Source organism: Cladophialophora carrionii (genome assembly GCF_000365165.1).
Source record: "Cladophialophora carrionii CBS 160.54 unplaced genomic scaffold supercont1.6, whole genome shotgun sequence".
NCBI lineage: Eukaryota > Fungi > Ascomycota > Eurotiomycetes > Chaetothyriales > Herpotrichiellaceae > Cladophialophora > Cladophialophora carrionii.
In genome coordinates, this window is record NW_008481831.1 from 935,849 (window position 1) to 953,940 (window position 18,092).

Here is an 18,092-nt window from a genome sequence, read left to right on the forward strand (position 1 = left end):
GCTTGTTCATGGAAATGGGACAACGGTTTTTTGTCGGATGGAAGGAATCGGCGAGGAGAGCCGGATGCACAAGGCTGAGAAATTAGGCTAGACCAAGATAGGAAAGACCAGCCGAGACCAACAGGGCCACAAGGCTGCGCTGTTTGTGGCTACGTAACCGTCCATTTCGCCGCAAACAGGGTCGCCCAGACGCCTCAACGCTATCTCAAACATTTCTACTGGTACAAGGTCACTCGCTTTCCTACACCCACCTAATTACCCCTTCTCGTCCCTCGTTCCCCCTCTTCGGCGTGACCGCAACGACTTCTCTCCCCGTTTTGTTCTCGCGAGCTGGCTGGTCTCAGGCGTGATCTGATTCTCGAAGCATGTGATGAAAGACCTTCGCAATGGTTCACGGCGAAGATGAACGCTTTGGAATCGTCCTGGATGCTGGCTCATCCGGAACACGAATCTACATATATCGATGGCTCGGAAACTCGGTCGCGCGTCTCGAAGCCTCGTCCCCCGCTACCCTCCCAGAGCTAGAAACAAAGGACAAATGGACGAAGAAAGTCCACCCAGGAGTATCGACCTTTGGGGGAACACCCGAGCTTGTTGGCCCAGATCACTTACAACCGCTCCTCGAACACGCTCTCAAGTATATCCCCCAAGATGCCGTCCCTGAGACTCCTATCTTCCTCCTCGCGACAGCGGGCATGCGCCTCCTGCCCGACCACCAACAAAAAGCCCTTCTGCGGAACATATGCTCCTACATTAGATCCGAGACGGAATTCTCATTACCCGATTGTGATGGCCATATCCAGGTGATAACAGGAGAGACGGAAGGACTGTACGGGTGGATCGCAGCAAACTACTTGCTTGGGGGATTCGACTCGCCTGAAGACCATCAACATGGAAAAGGACACCACACGTATGGATTTTTGGACATGGGTGGCGCCTCTGCTCAGATTGCCTTTGCGCCCAATGCGACCGAGGCCGAGAAGCACGCCAACGATCTTACACTGCTGAGACTAAGGACAATCAATGGCCTGCCACAAGAGTACAAAGTGTTTGTAACGACATGGCTGGGTTTCGGCGCAAACGAAGCCCGGCGCCGCTATGTTCAAGATCTTGAGGAATCCTACGCCATTGATGGCGTCCTCGAGGTTCCCGACCCGTGTCTCCCAACTGGTCTGCGACTAAACTTCGACGGCACCATCATCTCCGACGAGGGTCCGTCTTCATCGAACCATTATCTTCGTGGTGTGGGCAAATTTGATGAATGCCTAAGGCGCACGTTCCCCCTTCTGGAGAAAGACATCCCCTGTCCGGATGAACCTTGTTTAATCCATGGCGTCCATGTCCCTGCGATAGATTTCGAGGTGAACCATTTCATCGGGATCAGCGAGTACTGGCACACCACACACGAGATCTTCGAGATGGCGCACAAGGACAAGGCATATGATTTCAACACGTACCAGCAGAGGGTAAAGGAATTCTGTGAGCAGGACTGGTCAGATATCCAACAGAGCGTGGCGGATCATGTCTATGGCAAAAAGGTTGACGACAAGACCGCACTGGAAGTCTGTTTCAAGGCGAGCTGGCTCATCAACATGCTTCATGACGGGATCGGAATTCCGAGGGTGGGCCTAGAGGATACAAATGTGTCGGACCATAATGGCACGAAGGAAGTCTTACAGAGCGGGAAAGACAAGGGATTCCTCGATCCTTTCCAAGCCGTGAATGAGATTAAATCCACCGAAGTGAGCTGGACCATGGGGAAGATGCTCCTTTACGCCTCAGCGGAGATCCCACCCGCTTCCAAAGACGTTTTGCCCGTCGGATTTGGGAGCAATGTCCCTGGCGTTCCGGACGATTTCCAATACCCCAGTGGCGGACGCCTCCAATCTATACCGGACCCGGGCCCGGGCTCATCAGACACAAGCGGCGGAGTCCAAAGCATCACCGACACCATCCACGACACACTGTTCAAGTCAGACGCGCCGCATCGCCTCCCAGGCTTCATCTTTTTCCTCCTCATCCTCATCATCGCGACATTCTACCTCTGCGGTCGAGACCGGCGGTCGCGAGTCTACCGCTCCATATACCCCTCCTATTCACCCTCGATCCCTTCGTCGGCCCCAACATCCCACGCCTTCTCACCGTCACCGTCCACCACACCGAAACTGCGCAACCCACTTACATTCCTCAATCGGCTGATCAACGGCCGCAAAGGCCCGCTTCACCACCATTCGCACGACCTGGAAGACCAACGCCTCTACAACCCCGCCGACTTCGAGTTGAACGACTTTTCCGACGACGAGGGCGGCCTCCTCGACGCAGACAAAGCCTTTGGACACTCTCGCACGGCGTCACGCCCGACGTCCTCGCATGGCCGGTCCTCCTCCTCGCCGCGAGATAAACGGAGTCCCAACGGTACCGGAGGCGGCGGCGGCGGCAGTCCCGGCAAATTGAGGCCCGCGGCCATTGATCGTGCGGGCCTAGTCGTCCGCACGGAGAGTCGCGAGAGTCTGGCCCCGTTGGCCGGTGCGAACGGGCGGAGTAAGAGTAAAAGCCGGGGTGCGAGTCCTACTCGTGCGCGATGATGACCATGAGGGAGGCTATGTACTTGGTATGGTTGTAGAGAAAAGGAACGAAACGAACGAAAACGAACGAAAAGTGGTGTGTTCCTCTTGCTTCGATCAGAAAACGCGATGAATGTATAGCGCATTAATATGAACACGAATACATATAATGTAAATAAATATACACGCGAAGTGAAAAATGAAGACGATACGATGGCGATGACGATGACAAAGGCTCAAATGCAGATGAAGAGTAGATTGAGAGTCTTCATGTTTTGATCGACCCGTGACGATACGACCCGAAACGCCATTGCGCGCCCTGCTGTGTACGGAGTACGGAGTACGGAGTACAGTACAGGTGGTATCTACAGGCACATTATCTATTCCGTGCTGACTATAATAATCCCATCGCGCCCATATAGGCATGTTCGTGTCGTCGTACCGTCAGCCATTCATTCATCGCTGCACGCATGGCTGCATGCATGTCACCCACCGTCTATCAATCACCCCTGTCCCGCGGGCACACCACCTCCAGCGTCAGCCTGTTGTTTCCTCACAGGACCGTACTTTGGACCGGGCAATTTAAACTCCGGGATGGTCTCAACGTCCATGCCTATGCCCATACCCTCGGACACCGTGACGGGCTCTCGAAGCGGCATGAGCAGACTGGAGCTCGTCTTGCCTGTGCGGACCCTCACTTCCTTCCCATTGCCATTGCCACTGCCATTGCCGTTTGTGGTGGTGATAGAGGACATCGACGCGCCCATGTGAGGCGACGATGAAGATGCCGCCGCCGCCGCCCCGTCACGCAGACTGGCCTGGGGCGCGGGCAACAACATGGCTGTGACTTCCTTGTAGAAGTCGTCGAGCTGGGCGACGTCCTGGCAGAAGGACTCGATGTCGTCTTTGATTTGCTCCGGCGTGACGTAGTGGGTGAGGCCCGAGGCGATGAGGGCGCGGCGCGTGCCGAGCACGTCGGCTGTGATTTTGGGGGTCTGGGGGATGGCGACGTGGGTGTTTGGGATGGGTTGGTACTGGTGGTGGTGGTGGTGGTGGTGGTGGTTGTTGTTCATGGTCGGGCCGATGAGGCTAGAAGTGCTCGAGGGGTTGGTGCCGTTGCCGGTGCCGGTGGCGGTGTCGAGTGATGAGGAGGTGCGCGTGTCGAGCATGGTTGGCGGGATCGGCGTCGATTTCAGCGGTCGGATGAGCGGTGATGCGTACGGCCCTGTACGTGGCGATTGGACGTTCAGGCCGATGATGCCCGACGCTTGCATGCTCGGTGGAGGTGCGGAATACGTCGACGTGAGAGTTTGGGGTCGCATGAGCATCGAGCTGGATGTGTTGGGTGTCAGATTGTCCTTCTTGCTGGTGTCGAATTTGGACGTTTCCTTTGCCGAGGCCTGCCGTGAGTTGTATAGCCTGTTCGCAAGGAGGAGAAAGTCTCCCTCATCAGTGATTTGAGCGAGACACACGCCAGACCGATGCACGAACTGCGTGTATCGATAGTCCAGATCGCCCCAAGAGTACTTGATCTCGACGTTCTCGGGAAATTCGGACGGTGCTTCGAGATCGAGCACGAAGTTGAAGCGCTTCAGCAGGGCTTTCTGGTAGAAATGGACGTCCTCCTTAAGAGGTGCCTGGGGTCCGAATGCCACGGCCGTGAAGTACATCGAGGTGGCTGCACTGCGGCGAGGTGGATCGAGTGCAAGCTTGACCCGGTAGGCAGCACGGAAGGGTTCATGCTCTGGAACCTTGAAAGCTTCTGCAATAGGCACTTCAACCAGCTTGAGGCCGTATTTCTCCGCCTGGGTCGTCCAGCCGACAATGGCATCGTCGACCAACTTGGACGTGGTATTTAGCCAGGAGAGCTCGAGATGATAACAATTCTCGGGATTGTGGATTCTGTCGTAGTGCAGGTTGACAATCTCCGGCTTGTTGGACCGTTTCCGCGTGTCTACGTCGATACGGATCATCTTGCTCAACGTGACAGTCCGCTTCTTCTTGTCTGCGAGTGTCTTTGCGAGCTCCGAGGCAGCTTGCCCGTGGACCGCCAGATTGGAGCCTGAACGGGATCTGCCACCCAGAAATTCACGATTAGGCTGCTCAATCGCTGGGGTAGGGGGAATCGATCGCTCTGAGCGACGGCTTGCGGGAAACCATGATTGTCTCGCATCTGGTCGCTGCGTTCGATATTCCGGTTTGATGGAGTAGAAATAGTTCCCGTCCTTGAAGTTGTGCTTGCTGTTGACGTGCTCGAAGAGGTTCTCCTTCATGAGCTCATTGCCGAGCTCTACAGCCTCTTCTCGGGTGTCAATATCCCTGAAGTTGTGCACGAGCCAATTGGTGAGATCTTCGCCCATGAAGCAGCTGTAATGGAGTCGCCAGTGCCACCTTCTCGTCTTGATCTCGATGCCATTCTCGCCTTGTAGTGCCTGAGCTAGTTTGGGTAGGGCGAACGAATCTCGGTCAAACTGTTCCGCTTCCGGTAGCAGCTGGGTATTCTGGCTCTCTCCGGCTTCCTCGGCCGCAACAAGCTTGTCGAGCTCGGTGGCCACCAGCTCGGATGGATTGAGGGTCTCAAGATTGATTCTTAAAGGCTTCCGATCCTTCCTTTTCATGGTGCTGAGGCGGTTGTGCGCTGGTCTTCGCTCGTCCAGCGGGACATATCGAGCTCTCTGCCACATTTGGGTCAACGCCCGGATGCCACGCAGATGGATTTCTTCTTCGCTTTCCTCAGGCTCGGAAGATGCGGGCCTCCAAGAGTTTGCCGGCGGAGCTACAGGGATGAGCACGAACCGAGCACGCCAGAAACGAAGAGCTTGCACATCCACATCGGGCTGCCTCTGCAGATTTTCGAGATACTTGTCAGCTGCCTCCCATGGATATTGCTCGGAGAAGCCACTAAACTGCATGTCTCGAAGCTTGTACGCCCCAGAGAGGATGGTCCGGATGTTGGGGTAATAGCTGATGTGTTGCGGAGCCGAAGGTTTGACTGCTGGTTGTCTCCGGAGATACTTGGTCACCTGGAGACGATCATTTTGCTGGAGCGATATCTTCTGTATCGTGTTGCCCATCGACATGACAATGAACGACCCATCGGGCCTTACCAGGTTAGGTGTGAAGAAAGAAGAGCTGTCGCACGTACCCGGCCCCACGGCCTCGAGCAATGCAGGACCGACGACTAGTTGGTAACCGTGTGCAAATCTCAGAGCCAGCATTTCACGGAGGAGAATATCACGAGACTCAGGTTCCTCGAGCAGCTCGTTTGAGTGGGTCAGAGTCAGCTCGTAGGTCGCAGAATCAAAGTCCATTTCAAGCTCGTCCCTGGTTGGGAAGTCTTCTGTCGTCAGTGGAACTGAAGCAGGTGTACACAAAGACCTCCATTTGACGGTTGCGGCACGAGGCTTGCGAGGATATAGATGCTGCCACCTGCCATAGAGTGTCTCTCTTTCAGGATGCCTTTTCAACGGATTCGACGCATTCACATTGCGGACGAAGGGGAGCGCACTCTTGGGCACAGAGCTGGCCACTGACATCCCGAGCTGGCTATCGGCTGTATCCACACCGTCTGAGCTATCTGAAATGTCGCTCTCTGTAGAGACTGATGAGTCACTGTCGGATTCGTGCTTGGACCCGGCGTCGGCTTGGGCGACGGCGATGTGATCATTAAGCCGCCGTGCCGTAGAATCCGACCCTTGGGACTCGCCGAGTCCATCAGCGCGCACCTTACGCAACGGGGTGTTGATCGAGATCGGCTTTGATGGAGCGTTATCCAGACGACCCTGGAAACGAGGAGATCTCTGCGAAGCCGCAGGGCTTACATTGTTCTTCTCAGTGAGCACACTGTTAGTGGAGACAGAGCGGATGCTGGCGGCTGTTGTAGCCACGGTCGGTCGTGAATGCCCTGGGTTACCGAAAGGCGGTTGTGCCTGAGCATTGGTAATATTGACTTCGGTACTAGCAACAGCACGGATAGGAGGAGCCAAACCCCGTAACGCATAGTTCAGGGTGCGATTGACCTTTGCAGCCTCGGGCGTCTTCTTGATCGTCATGCTGGAGCTCGAAGCATCTGCCGAGACGAGAGAGGGCAGCTGCGGTCGAAAAGGCGAGTTCAGAGACTTATTCGTGAGTACCTTCGTCAGTCCTGACCCGGATTTGGGTGCTTTAGTATCTGGTTGAGACTTCTCTGAAGAGTTGGGCGGCGCCGTACCGATAACCGCTGAGGCACGACCCTGTGCCTTGGGTGCTTTCGAAGCGGCTTCCGAGTTGAGCTGCGTCTGAAATAATGCCGAGTCGTATTCGTCCATCCGGTCAAATACGCTCCCAAATGCTTTGGCATGGGAGGAGAGCAGTCCCGGAGCCGGGCGCCTCGGCTCAGCACTGAGACGACTCTTGCGCGATAGAGTGGGAGAGTGCGACAAACTGCGACTCCCGCTCGTACGTTGGCGTTTTGAGGTCCTGCGTTTGACCCGCCCAGCAGCCGCACCCTGGGTCTCTGTCATGTACGGTATGCTCATATCCGCCATGCCCAGTTCCATGAGACCCATCATCTGAATCTCATACATCCTGACTCGAGGGACAAAAGGACCCTTCTTACGCCCCGACGCCGGTCCCGTAATCTTGCTTGGACCTTCTACTACTTTGACCTCCAGGGGCTCGATGTCGGCCGACCAGTACGAGAGATCAATCCACTGAGGTATGCCGTAGCTCCACCCCTGAAGCCCATCATTATTCCGTCCTGACATAAAGCTCGCAAAAAATCGGGTGCTGTTCGTGGCCGTGGATGAGACTGCCGGTGACAGTTTCCTGGGCTGGACAGAGTCAAAGAAGCTGGTGCTAGATGAGTAGTGGCGATCCTGACTGCCGGCATCTTCAAACAGTGAAGACAGAAGTGGTTCTTCGGCTCCGGATGAGCGATACTTGAACAGAGGCACAGAGTGCAGTGGCATCCTGGACAAGCAAACAATGTCAATGCCAACTCCATTGTTCGTCAAGTTTTGCGATGTCAGGTTGAGCAAATCTCGGTTGACTTCGAACACTCCCGTGCCAGCGGTGACGACCACAATGGAGACCCCGGTGCGGATCAGGTCTCGATCCTCAAAGTCGTGGGCGAATTGAGTACTGGCAATATTGATGGCTTCTAGGATGTTCCCTTTCATGGCGGTACTTGGTCTTCCAGCAATGCGTACCGGGCGAGCCTTGGTATCGTCCTCGATAATGTCATCGTGGTTAGATGTGTGTAGGGAGATGTCTCTCAGAAACACACGAAAGTCTTTCTTCAGCTCATCCAGAATTGTGGTCCATTGCGCACTAGCCATATCCGTGACGACGACGCGATAGAAGTCCTGGTACTGCCGAGCCGTCATGTTCGGCGCGCCAGATGCCGGCGCCACTTCGAGTCTCCTGTCCTTGTTCCGCGCGAGGTCGACCTTGTCGTACTCCAGGCGCCCAAAGAGTACAATGCTGACAAGGTGTCGTACTTCGAGATCCGTCCACCGCTTGAAGAGGTCTGGTAGGAAGCCGTTGATAACCTTGTTGAACATGATCTCTCCGTCGCCCTCGGAATCGAAGTCCCACATTTCGCTTGACATTTGGATGAAGAGCACATAGCGTGCAGCTTCACTGCGGAAGATGGGGATTGTGGTGCCCGCGAAGAACGCCGTCGAAACCCTGTGATGATGCACATGGATCGCTTTGACTGTAAGTTTGATCGTGCCCATGTAGGTGATCCTCTGCCCGGCATAGACTGTTCTCCCAGCCAACTCCTGCCCGACCAACCGCCACATGTCCGACCTGGCGAGGTAGGTGTCCCTGAAACTGAATTCAACATGAGATGCTGTGCAGTCCTCGAAAGAAGCGGGGACTATGCGGACATGGGACCGTGGCCGGAAGCCAAAAGCCGTCGCAATGTGACCCTTGATAGAGACCTGCAAATTAGCTTGCTTCGCCTTGAACTCAGCAGGCGCGAATTTGGCTATGCAGAGGTAGTGATCCTTCCAGCCAGGGACGCCATCGCCGTCCGTCAGAGGTCCGGTATTGCGCCTCGAATCGCCTTGCTCCCCGTCTGGCGATTGGAAGTCACGGACATCGGACGTCTCTGGAGCCGGGTATATTCTGATCAGGCTGCCTTCGCGGATAGCCAAGTCTCCCACAACGGATTCGTTGATGAGGACATCCTCCGGAGAGAAGTTGTCATCGTGGATCCAGAGAGAAGCGCGAACTGACGGTGGAGGTGGTGGTGCCGACTGAGCGCTCAGCGATGCCCGCAAGGTCGAGCCGCTACTGGTTCTCCGATGTGCCGTCTTCTGTTCCATGGAGGGGCGCGTCTCGATCTCATGGTCGGCCGTGACGGAAAATGTCGAAGGGTTGTTGATGCTGAGCTCGAGACGAAGATGAACCAAGTCGTCGAGCCACACGCCAAGCCAAACACGCAACCACGTGACGTGCAATGACTGGCGGGGTCCATGGGCCTTTGATGGCAGTTGCGCTGGGTGTCCGTCCCTTCCAACGCATCCCCGTTGGAAAGCCCGATGGATATCGAGGCTCTCGGGTCACAGACACAGCAAACGGCTCACGGCACGGTTCAAGATTCTGCTTCATTCGCCTGCGTCCAAAGCATTTCTACTACTAACACATATCTGCTCTAAAGGGTATCATCGGTGTCGGCACAGTGGCCACATACAGAAGGGGGTTCGTCAGTCGTCATATGTACAGCCCGGGTCCGCGGTGCGTGTCCCAGGCGCCCCTTCTTCCTTCTCACCATACGCTCCTCGTTTCGACGTTGAGGAGCCACTTCTTCACTCCTTCGCGCAAGACATTGTCCTGCTTCATTTCTTGCTCCACCGCATTCCCATCGAGGGTGACCTGGCCATCGGCACCACGGCGGCGATGATGTCTGGCCAAATCATCATTTACACTTTTTACCACTTCCTCCAACGCTCCAACAACGGCTTGCCGGCAGCCTGACTGTGCCGTTGTAGATGCAGGATGCCAAGCCCGGGTTTTCCCAGAACCAGAAATAGCCAGTGGCATGGATCTGGCAGAAGTAGTCGTAGCAGCAGACGCAGTACGCGAATGTGTCCTGGATGTTGCAACCGGCTTTTGCCTCACCGCCTCGGTCTCATTCAGGACACGTTCGATCGCGTCTGTGAGCGTTGTGTCAAAGTCCATGACTTTCTCATGTTCGAACCGCTCGACAGTCATAATTTTGGCACGTGACTGGCGTCTTGACGAAGCCGCTGAACCAGAGATCCCTTCTGCGTTTGGATCAGCCCCGCTAACTGCCGGCTCATCGGTCAAATCCTCCCTATGCATCATGCGTTTCAAGGTCAGGCGTTGAATCGTGAAAGTGCGGAAATCTGCGAGTAGAGTCGTACAAACATGAGACCATCGTTCCTTGCTCTGTTGTTCTGACAGTGGGATACAGCACACGTCCGTGAGGGCCTCTTCTCTCGACATGCTCTGCTCTACTTCAGCTTGGAGCTCCGGGTAAGCTTTGACGCCTTGGAGAACGAAATCCTCGTGGTACCGCTTTAGATAGCCTGCGACTTTGGTAGGATTTGAGCCCGCGGCTTCGACGCCGAACGAGCGGGAGCTGTACGACGACCCACCTTCGTCCGTGCTTGCGAAGGAGGGAGAATGGTGTTGCAGTGACGACGAAGGAGATTTCCCATCATTCCAGCTGATGAACCCTGGAAGGTTCAGGTCCACGTCGATGACACCGTCTTTGTCGTCGACCGTCAGCTGTGGAGGGCGTACCTCACTCGGATCGATGGAGGGATGACGACCCGCTGTGTGCGCCATTCCATGATCCGTTGTCTCCTGTCGCAGACGAGTGGCTTCGTCAACCATGGCTTCCAGTTGGCTGGGCAGTCTCCCCTGGATGGGTACTGATCTCGGCGCAAGCCTGCGGCGTTCGCTCAAACTCCCCGTGGCTGTTGTGCTGGAAATCTCACTTGATAGACCCGTAGAATCTTGTCTTTTGCTCCAAAGTCCAGAGACATTGCTGACCAACGATCCCCAATTGATGCTCGGCGGTCTGGAGCGGGCGTGACTAGTGCTATCTCGTCGGAGTATTCTTGCAAGATCCGCCTCCGCAACAGTTGTGTCGCCATCGACAATAACGGTCTCAGGGAAGTAACTGTCAGTCTTTGTCGCAAAGTGTGGAACCGGAGTTCCCAACCCAGAAGTCGCTGTGGAACTGGTGGCATTTGTTTTGTGAGCTTGCCCTTGCCCGTCGACCGGCGCGAACACCGAGGTCTGTCTGCTGGAGCCGGGCTCGATTTCGCTGCGCGAGACGGGCAGACGAGTATGACTGCGAATTGCTCGAGAGATGGCGCTAACACTTTCGGAGGATGAGTCGCTGGTGGAGAGCCCGGAGATATCACGACGAGGGAACGAGACAGGCCCGTCGCGGGACTTGTTGTGAGCATGGCGACGCAAGGAACCTTCATGGAGCCCTCTATTTGCTGGTGACGAGGAGCTGATGTCGGGCGTGAGGAGCGGCGAAAAGAAGTCGCTTCCTTGCTTGGCGAGCGCATTGCGTGGCAGAAATGAAGCAAGTAAAAAGATTATACGGCGCGCCGTGGAGCGATTATCGCAGATGATGACGGTCCGAGATGCAAGACTGCTGTGTGGAGCTTTTCCTTTGTGCAACGCACGAAACTGTTTGCGATACCGGTCGGGCCCTAACCTCTCCAGCCATTCTGTGTGGCTGCCCAGGAACGCCGTCAAGAGGTTGAAGAGGAAGAAATTCTGCTGCCTAGTCCCACAAAGCCGTACGAGATAGCGAGCTTCATCCAGCCAATGACCGCCATTATCAAGACCCAAACCAGTCAGCACACGTGGAATGCGCAAGGCATAAGAGATACGCCACAAGGTGTGCTTGGCAGCGCGTTGAAGATCTGTAAACTGGCTCAACTGGTTTGATGTCCGAAGATAGATATTGCGCTGGTTTGTACGTTGTTCATAGGGGCCCTTGGGCGCTTTGGCAGCAGAGCTTATCAAGGCAAAGTCGACCTCCTGAAGAAGCCCGCTGATCTTGTCGTGCGCCAGTGCCTCGATTACAGCGAGGCTCCTTAGTATAACGTCCCAGTTTCGGACCACGATTTCCATGCCCTTGTCGGTCAGGTAGCTCGATCCCTCATCGGTCCACAAATGCTCCGGGATAGCATTCAGGAATGTCCATGACGAGAAAGACCCAGACGCTTGAGAGTTAGGAGTCGATGACGCTGTAAATGAGGCCCTTGACGGGGGGCGTGCCGAAGAAGTACTAGGGCGCACATCCCCAGGGCGAGGTAGATAGAAAAGCAGGCCCATCGCAAATACTGGTGTCTTCTTCTCCACCAGCTTTGGTTTCTTAGCCTGTATCGGGGAGTCGGCCTGCTCACCCTTCTTGCTTGACATCGGACTAGGTGAGCTGCTTTGCCCAGCAGAGGACCCCCTATGGTGCCTTATATCGTCCTGCGCCTCGGGGAGGGCAACGGGAAACATACGAGTAACTAAGATGGCATCCCGCGTTTCAGGATCTGGTACCTTTACACTGGATGTTGAAGTATGGGTATTCTCAGCATTTATAGCCGTTTTTGCTCTCACCAGAGGGGTACGAGAAGGTGCCGTGGCCGGAGCATTGGATGTAGGCGTGCGCGGACTTAGGTCGCTCAACGGGCTCCGGTCACCTGGGAGGAAGTGCAATTTGGTGCTGGATCCGGATTTTGCTGCACTGCTTACACCAAACATGCAGTCGAGGATATTGCTGAGATGGTCCGTGGTTTCCGACTCTTTGTTGGTGCGCGTCCAGGATGCCGGCCCTCCCGAGATGGTTGAGCTCCTGTTCCTGAATTGCCCCATTACGGGAGTGCCAGGACCTGCACGAGCCGCTTGTCCAGCAGGCTGAGACAGATTGCCCGTCCTCTGAGCAGTGCTCGAGTCTCTAGCGTCGACCGGGTGAGTGTCGAACAGCAGCAGAGGACGGTCATTTGTGCCGAAAGCATCCTGCGCCACAATGAGTCTCAAATCTCTTGTCTCATTCCATTCCAAGCCAGCACGGTCATCGAAGGGCGAGATGCGGACTGTAGGAGAGCCAAAGGGGGTGGTAGGCGGCGAAGCTGAATTCGACCGTCCCTCAAGATGGACTTCCGGCCACAGAAGGGTGCGTGTATGTGTCTCATCTGTCGCACTTTCGAGCTGGCTGCCTCTGGCATACCCTTGAATCAACCTCCCCAGCATCTCAACTGACTACCACTGCCACCAGGACCACCGTCGAATCTTCAAAGAAGTCAAGGCGCCGTTGGCCGGCAGGATCTCGCGAGGGTCGAGGTAGGGAGAGCGTTGCGAACAGGGCTATTTTGGCGCAGACGTCGAGACATGTTGTGAATGATCTGGCTGTTGCTGCCCTTAGAGCAGTGAACCAGAAGAGAAGAAGCAGTAAGGTCACGCCTCACTGCTGTAGTGGTCTGACTTGCTCTGACTCTTGCTGTCGCATCCCGCGGTTCGCTTTGGAGAAGGACGGGCGACGGACGTGGACGGAGCGGAGCGTCATCTCCAAAATCCAAAATTACGGTGAAGAAAACAAGCCACTAGCCGCTAACCACATCGGGGTCGGCTCCGGGAACCGCACGAGGTGCTCCAACTCCGATCAAACCTCATCGCAGCACAACCACCACGAACAACCAAGTCAATCTGCGACATGTCGTTCGAAGGACCGGCGCCCATGTGCTTGCGACTTAGGCATGGGCAAGGCGTTCTCGTGAAAGGGGTGCTTGCTTCGCGATATCATGGTCTCGTCCAAAAGTTGGATCAGGTAAGGTTTTGTGGAAGCTCCGGCTGACGGAGATCTACAGCAAGAAACTCACAACCTTCATGGTTGGCGCTGAAGCACCCGCTGGTCTTCGAAGGTAATGCATTCGTTGACATGCTGGGAGACGCCGTGCTAAACAAGCCCATGCGTTGTATTGCGTTGCGCTGTGGTGCGTTGTGTGTCCCAAGCGGCCGTCGAGCAGCAATGCTTCTCACTTCCGCTTCACTGTACACCATCACCTCTTCCTCTTCATCACTTCAATCCCACCTCCTCGCATCTCACCTTCTTACTTTAGATTCACTCTCAACCTCGCTCGGTCTTCATGTTCCTGTCGACGACAAACTGGATGTTGCTACCTTTCATTATCACTTTACGAACATTCGATGCCAGGAAAGTGCACTGCCTGGTAGGTCTTTCCTTTTTCAAAGTATTCTGTCTTTGCCTTTGAGCGAATCATTCTTCTCTCACCGTCCTCAACGCAAAAATTCACATCGCAAGCTGTGCGACATCGGGCAAAGTGCGATGGATTCGCTAGCCCTCGCTGCAATCAATCCGCACTGCGACTACGTTGACCTCACTGGCGACTCAGTTGACGGCTCAGTCTGCGACGTCGAAATTCTTCCGCCAGGTGAGCCTGTAATCAAGCAAGAAGTACGTGAGGGAGTTATCAACATCCCCGATATCGGGTCAACCATGGCTGAGGCCGATGTCGAGCGACCTGATGCAGGCCTTCTCGAGCACCAGCAGAGGCCGAGCGACAATACAGCTGCGGAGTCTTGTGATGCGATTGACAGTGCAGCAATACAGCCAGGTAATCAGCTGGCCAGACCAAAGTCCGTCCAGATCAGCGATGGGAAAACGAGCTCTCCGACATCTCGCGGCTATTCCCCAGATGAGACAGTCGATATTGCCACCCCTGAGAAAAGCCTCAGAACTAACAGTTCTACGCTTGATCAGCTTGCTCATGACTCCATGGAATTTACATCCATACAACCCGACACCACTGCTCAACTCAACAACCCGGGACAAGGAGATGGCGTCCACATTAATAAGCCGCATCTCAACAGCAACGTTACTGACTCCCACGGGGACATGGAGTTCGAACCATTACCAATCTTTGACCCGTCTCCTAGTGCGGAAATAGACATGAGCGGTTTCGATGCTCTCATACAATACAACCAGAACAAGGCGGACCTTGCCAAGGATAGCGAGATTCTGGCGGCCATGACTCTAGACTATACTACCGGAGCCTATATCGACATTGCCTCCCCTCAGAACCCCACCGATTCGATCGCGGGAGAGCATGCAGAGCCATTAGGCGATCTGATCGACGATAACGGGGATATTTTTGACTGGAACACTACACTACACAAAGATACGGTAGCGGCTAACCAATCAGCCGCCACCGCCTTCGAGAAGCGTAAGAGGGAGTACGAGACGAAGAAGGCTGAAGGGACAAATACTCAAGAAGATGATATTCGATTCAATACAGAGGAGATTGCAGAACACCGTCGCCTCCGCGACATCGAGAGGAGCCAGATAGTGGTGGAGGATAGCCTACCACCCAACTATCAGGAGGAAGACTCTCTCTTTGTTCCCGAAGACCCTCAACCACTAGAACCACCGCAAAAGAAGAGAGCCGCGCCTAAGACACGAAATCGTCTTTCCAAGAAAGACATGGACGATGCCATATCCGCTGGCATCCATGCTGGCTTTGGGAAGGGTCGTAAGCCTAAGAGAAAGGCAAGAGCATCAAGTGAAGATCGTCAGCCGCGGAAGAGAAACCCAAGGAACAAGGCCAGTGGTATTAAGCCGCCGGCTCGAAAGCAGGGCCGGCAACGGCGACCGAACCTATCCAACATCGCAAGTTTAGGTCAAACCAACATTATAAAGGCTGCCCAGGCGAATGCCTTCTTACCCGACATGCCCACCTTTACAGCTACCAACAAGGTAAAGGCGCTTCAAGAACTTATCGCGAGTTTACCATCAGCTGAGCGAGGTCTTGCCACGAATGATCGAGCGGCCATCATAGAAGCTACGGTAAAATTCAGAGGTAGGGGTGCGGTTAGATCCGATGGCCAAGGGGGTTGGGTACTCAAAGGCATGGTATCCTCCCTATACCATCACCAGCTGCTTGGTGCTGCCTTCTTACGAGAACGAGAGAATGGCGAGTCGAAGCCTAAAGGGGGTATGGTGTGTGACGAGATGGGTTTCGGAAAGACAATCCAGATGATGTGAGTTTTATTGTCAGCTGCGCCTGACGAACGTCTGTCTTTGCTAACTTAACTTACCACAGCGCCAATATGATCGACGGTAGAGCCGAGCCTGGAAGTGCCATCAAGACGACATTGATCATCGCTCCGCCTACTTTACTCAACCAATGGATGCAGGAGATGGACACGCATGTGGAGGGCAATAGCCTTGGTCGAATCCTACGTTATCACTCAGGCTCTCGTTTACAGAGCAACAACGTCGTGGCCGACCTGATGGAATACGATGTCATTCTGACGACTTATGGTGAGGTCCAGAAGAGCTATCCCCTGTGCAAACCACCTAAGCACCTAGCCTCGGAAGAGAAGAAGAACGAGTGGTGGAGGAAGTACTATCACGACAATGTTGGTCCGCTTCACCGTATCAAGTTCCATCGCATCGTACTTGACGAAGCTCATCACATCAAGAACCATGCCTCCAAGACGTCGATCGCGGTCCGCGCTCTCACTGGCAACTTTAAGTGGTGTATCACGGGGACTCCGATTCTCAACTTTATTGAGGAGCTCTATCCCTACTTCGCCTTTCTCAAGGTCCCACACACTGGGACCTACCAGACCTTTTGCCACAACTACGCTAATAACCGCACAAGTAGCCGAGAGCCGGTCCAGATGGGCAGAATCCAAAATATCCTGCGGGCTATCATGCTGAGAAGGACCCACGTGAACACTCTCTTCGGTGCCCCCATTGTTAAACTGCCAGAGATCACGCACAAAACGGTTCTAGTCGAGTTCAATCCAGTGGAGCGGAAGATCTACAACATGGTGAAATCGAGGTACATCCAGCAAATTAACGCCTACTCGACGTCTGGGTCCTTGGTCCCCAACTATGGCAACATTCTGAGCATGTTGCTTCGCTTGCGGATGCTCTGTTCCCATATCCTACTTATCCAAGATGTGCTTAAAGATATGTTCACGGCTGCGGACGTTGAAACCCTCTGGCGCCTCACAGCCAGCGAGGTTCAAGCTAGTGACGACTCCGGCGAGCGGAACATGATCAAAACGCTCCGAAAAATGCTTGCGAAAGACGAGAACACTCTCCAGACATCGCAGTCTCAGGTCCTTACACTTACTCCAGCGACAACGCCGGAGATCCAGGACGAGAATGATATGGCGACCGGGTCCAGCTACGGTCTTTTTTTCAAGTTCCGCAAATTCCTCCGCAAGTTGTCCGACTCGGACACTTGGGCCGAGTTGCACCTTCGCTCAACGTGCGCAAAGTGCCGTTCCCCTCCTGATAACCCCGTCTGCACGTCATGCTTCCACGTCTACTGCCAAGAATGCATGATGGCGCTGCACGAAGAGCGCAAACTGCGAGGGGAGGAAAAGACGGCCTGCCTCGAATGCCAAAGCTACTTTGAGGAAACAACTGCCTGCAGCGGTCTTGCCGAACTGGGCTTCGGCAGCGCCGCGGTGCTGCCAAGGGTAATGAAGAAGAAAAGAAAGATGGCCAAGCAGTTAAAACGGGCCGAGAATGCCGCCATCGGAAGAAACGCCCGTGCTCGTCGCAGTAGCACTATCGACGACGCTGCTGAAGATGAAGACGAAGAGTATCAAGACTGGATTGAAGAAGGTGGCGGGTCGCTTCCTTCCGCAAAACTAGCCGCCACCAAGGCTGCCATTCTCAATTGGCGCGAGACACACCCCGGGCAGAAGATCATCGTGTACACCCAATTCCTGGACCTCGGCCGTCTGTTCAGTCAAGTATGCGTCGCTGAAGGGTGGGGCCACGTCAAGTTCAACGGCAAAATGAGCATCGAGGCGCGCGAAAAGGCGATTAGGAATTTCGAGCATAACCCCGACGTCTTCATCATGATTTGCTCTCTCAAGGCCGGCGGCGTCGGGCTCAACCTCACAATGGCTTCCAAGGTCATTATTCTGGACTTGTGGTTCAACTCGGCGATCGAAGCCCAGGCGTACTGCCGCGCCTTCCGCCTTGGCCAGGATCAAGTCGTCGACGTCCTCCGCTTCGTGGTCAAGGACAGTATTGACCAGGACTTGATCAAGATGCAGGATCGCAAGGACGTCGAGGTGCAGAGCGTCATCGGCCCGGAAATTCTCGGCAAGAGAGCGACAATCCAGCAGTTGCTCGGCCTGTTCGGCGAACTGAAAGAGGACGGTCAGAACGAGTTCATCCTCGTGGAGGAAGACGGCGAGGACGGCGAAGACGATCAGAACGAGAACCCCGCGACGAGGTTGCCCCCACGCCCGTTCTAAAATGCGAGCGAGACTAAGATTGATGAGTTGATGAGTTGATGAGCTTGCAGCGACGCTGCACGGACATTACTTGGAGACTGCGACGCCGGGCTTTTTTATACGGCGACTCTCAACGCCTTCGATATGAGCTAGAGCTACCGACATGTTTATGTCAGATTACCAGAGTTGCCTCAGATTTTTACTGCATACGAGCGCCATACAGACCAGCATGGAGCGGGCTGGCGGGATGCGAATCTCTCTTCTACT

The 18,092-nt window shown here is 54.8% G+C and overlaps 4 protein-coding genes across 4 annotated transcripts; 2 read left to right on the forward strand and 2 right to left on the reverse strand.

Annotated features, from left to right (window-relative positions):
- Nucleotides 1-386: 386 nt before the first annotated feature.
- On the forward strand, nt 387-2,585 carry G647_07296 (uncharacterized protein; the record flags this gene model as incomplete). The annotated part of the gene is made up of 1 exon (XM_008731612.1): nt 387-2,585. One exon carries the CDS (start codon nt 387-389, stop codon nt 2,583-2,585), a length of 2,199 nt encoding a protein of 732 aa, XP_008729834.1.
- A 482-nt stretch (nt 2,586-3,067) lies between these two features.
- Nucleotides 3,068-8,878, reverse strand: G647_07297 (uncharacterized protein; the record flags this gene model as incomplete). Its single annotated transcript, XM_008731613.1, has 1 exon — nt 3,068-8,878. The coding sequence occupies one exon, from the start codon at nt 8,876-8,878 to the stop codon at nt 3,068-3,070; it is 5,811 nt and encodes a 1,936-aa protein (XP_008729835.1).
- Nucleotides 8,879-9,320: 442 nt separating this feature from the next.
- On the reverse strand, nt 9,321-12,791 carry G647_07298 (uncharacterized protein; the record flags this gene model as incomplete). Its single annotated transcript, XM_008731614.1, has 1 exon — nt 9,321-12,791. One exon carries the CDS (start codon nt 12,789-12,791, stop codon nt 9,321-9,323), a length of 3,471 nt encoding a protein of 1,156 aa, XP_008729836.1.
- A 1,093-nt stretch (nt 12,792-13,884) lies between these two features.
- G647_07299 (uncharacterized protein) lies at nt 13,885-17,846 on the forward strand (the record flags this gene model as incomplete). Its single annotated transcript, XM_008731615.1, has 2 exons — nt 13,885-15,596; nt 15,659-17,846. 2 exons carry the CDS (start codon nt 13,885-13,887, stop codon nt 17,844-17,846), a joined length of 3,900 nt encoding a protein of 1,299 aa, XP_008729837.1.
- Nucleotides 17,847-18,092: the final 246 nt, after the last annotated feature.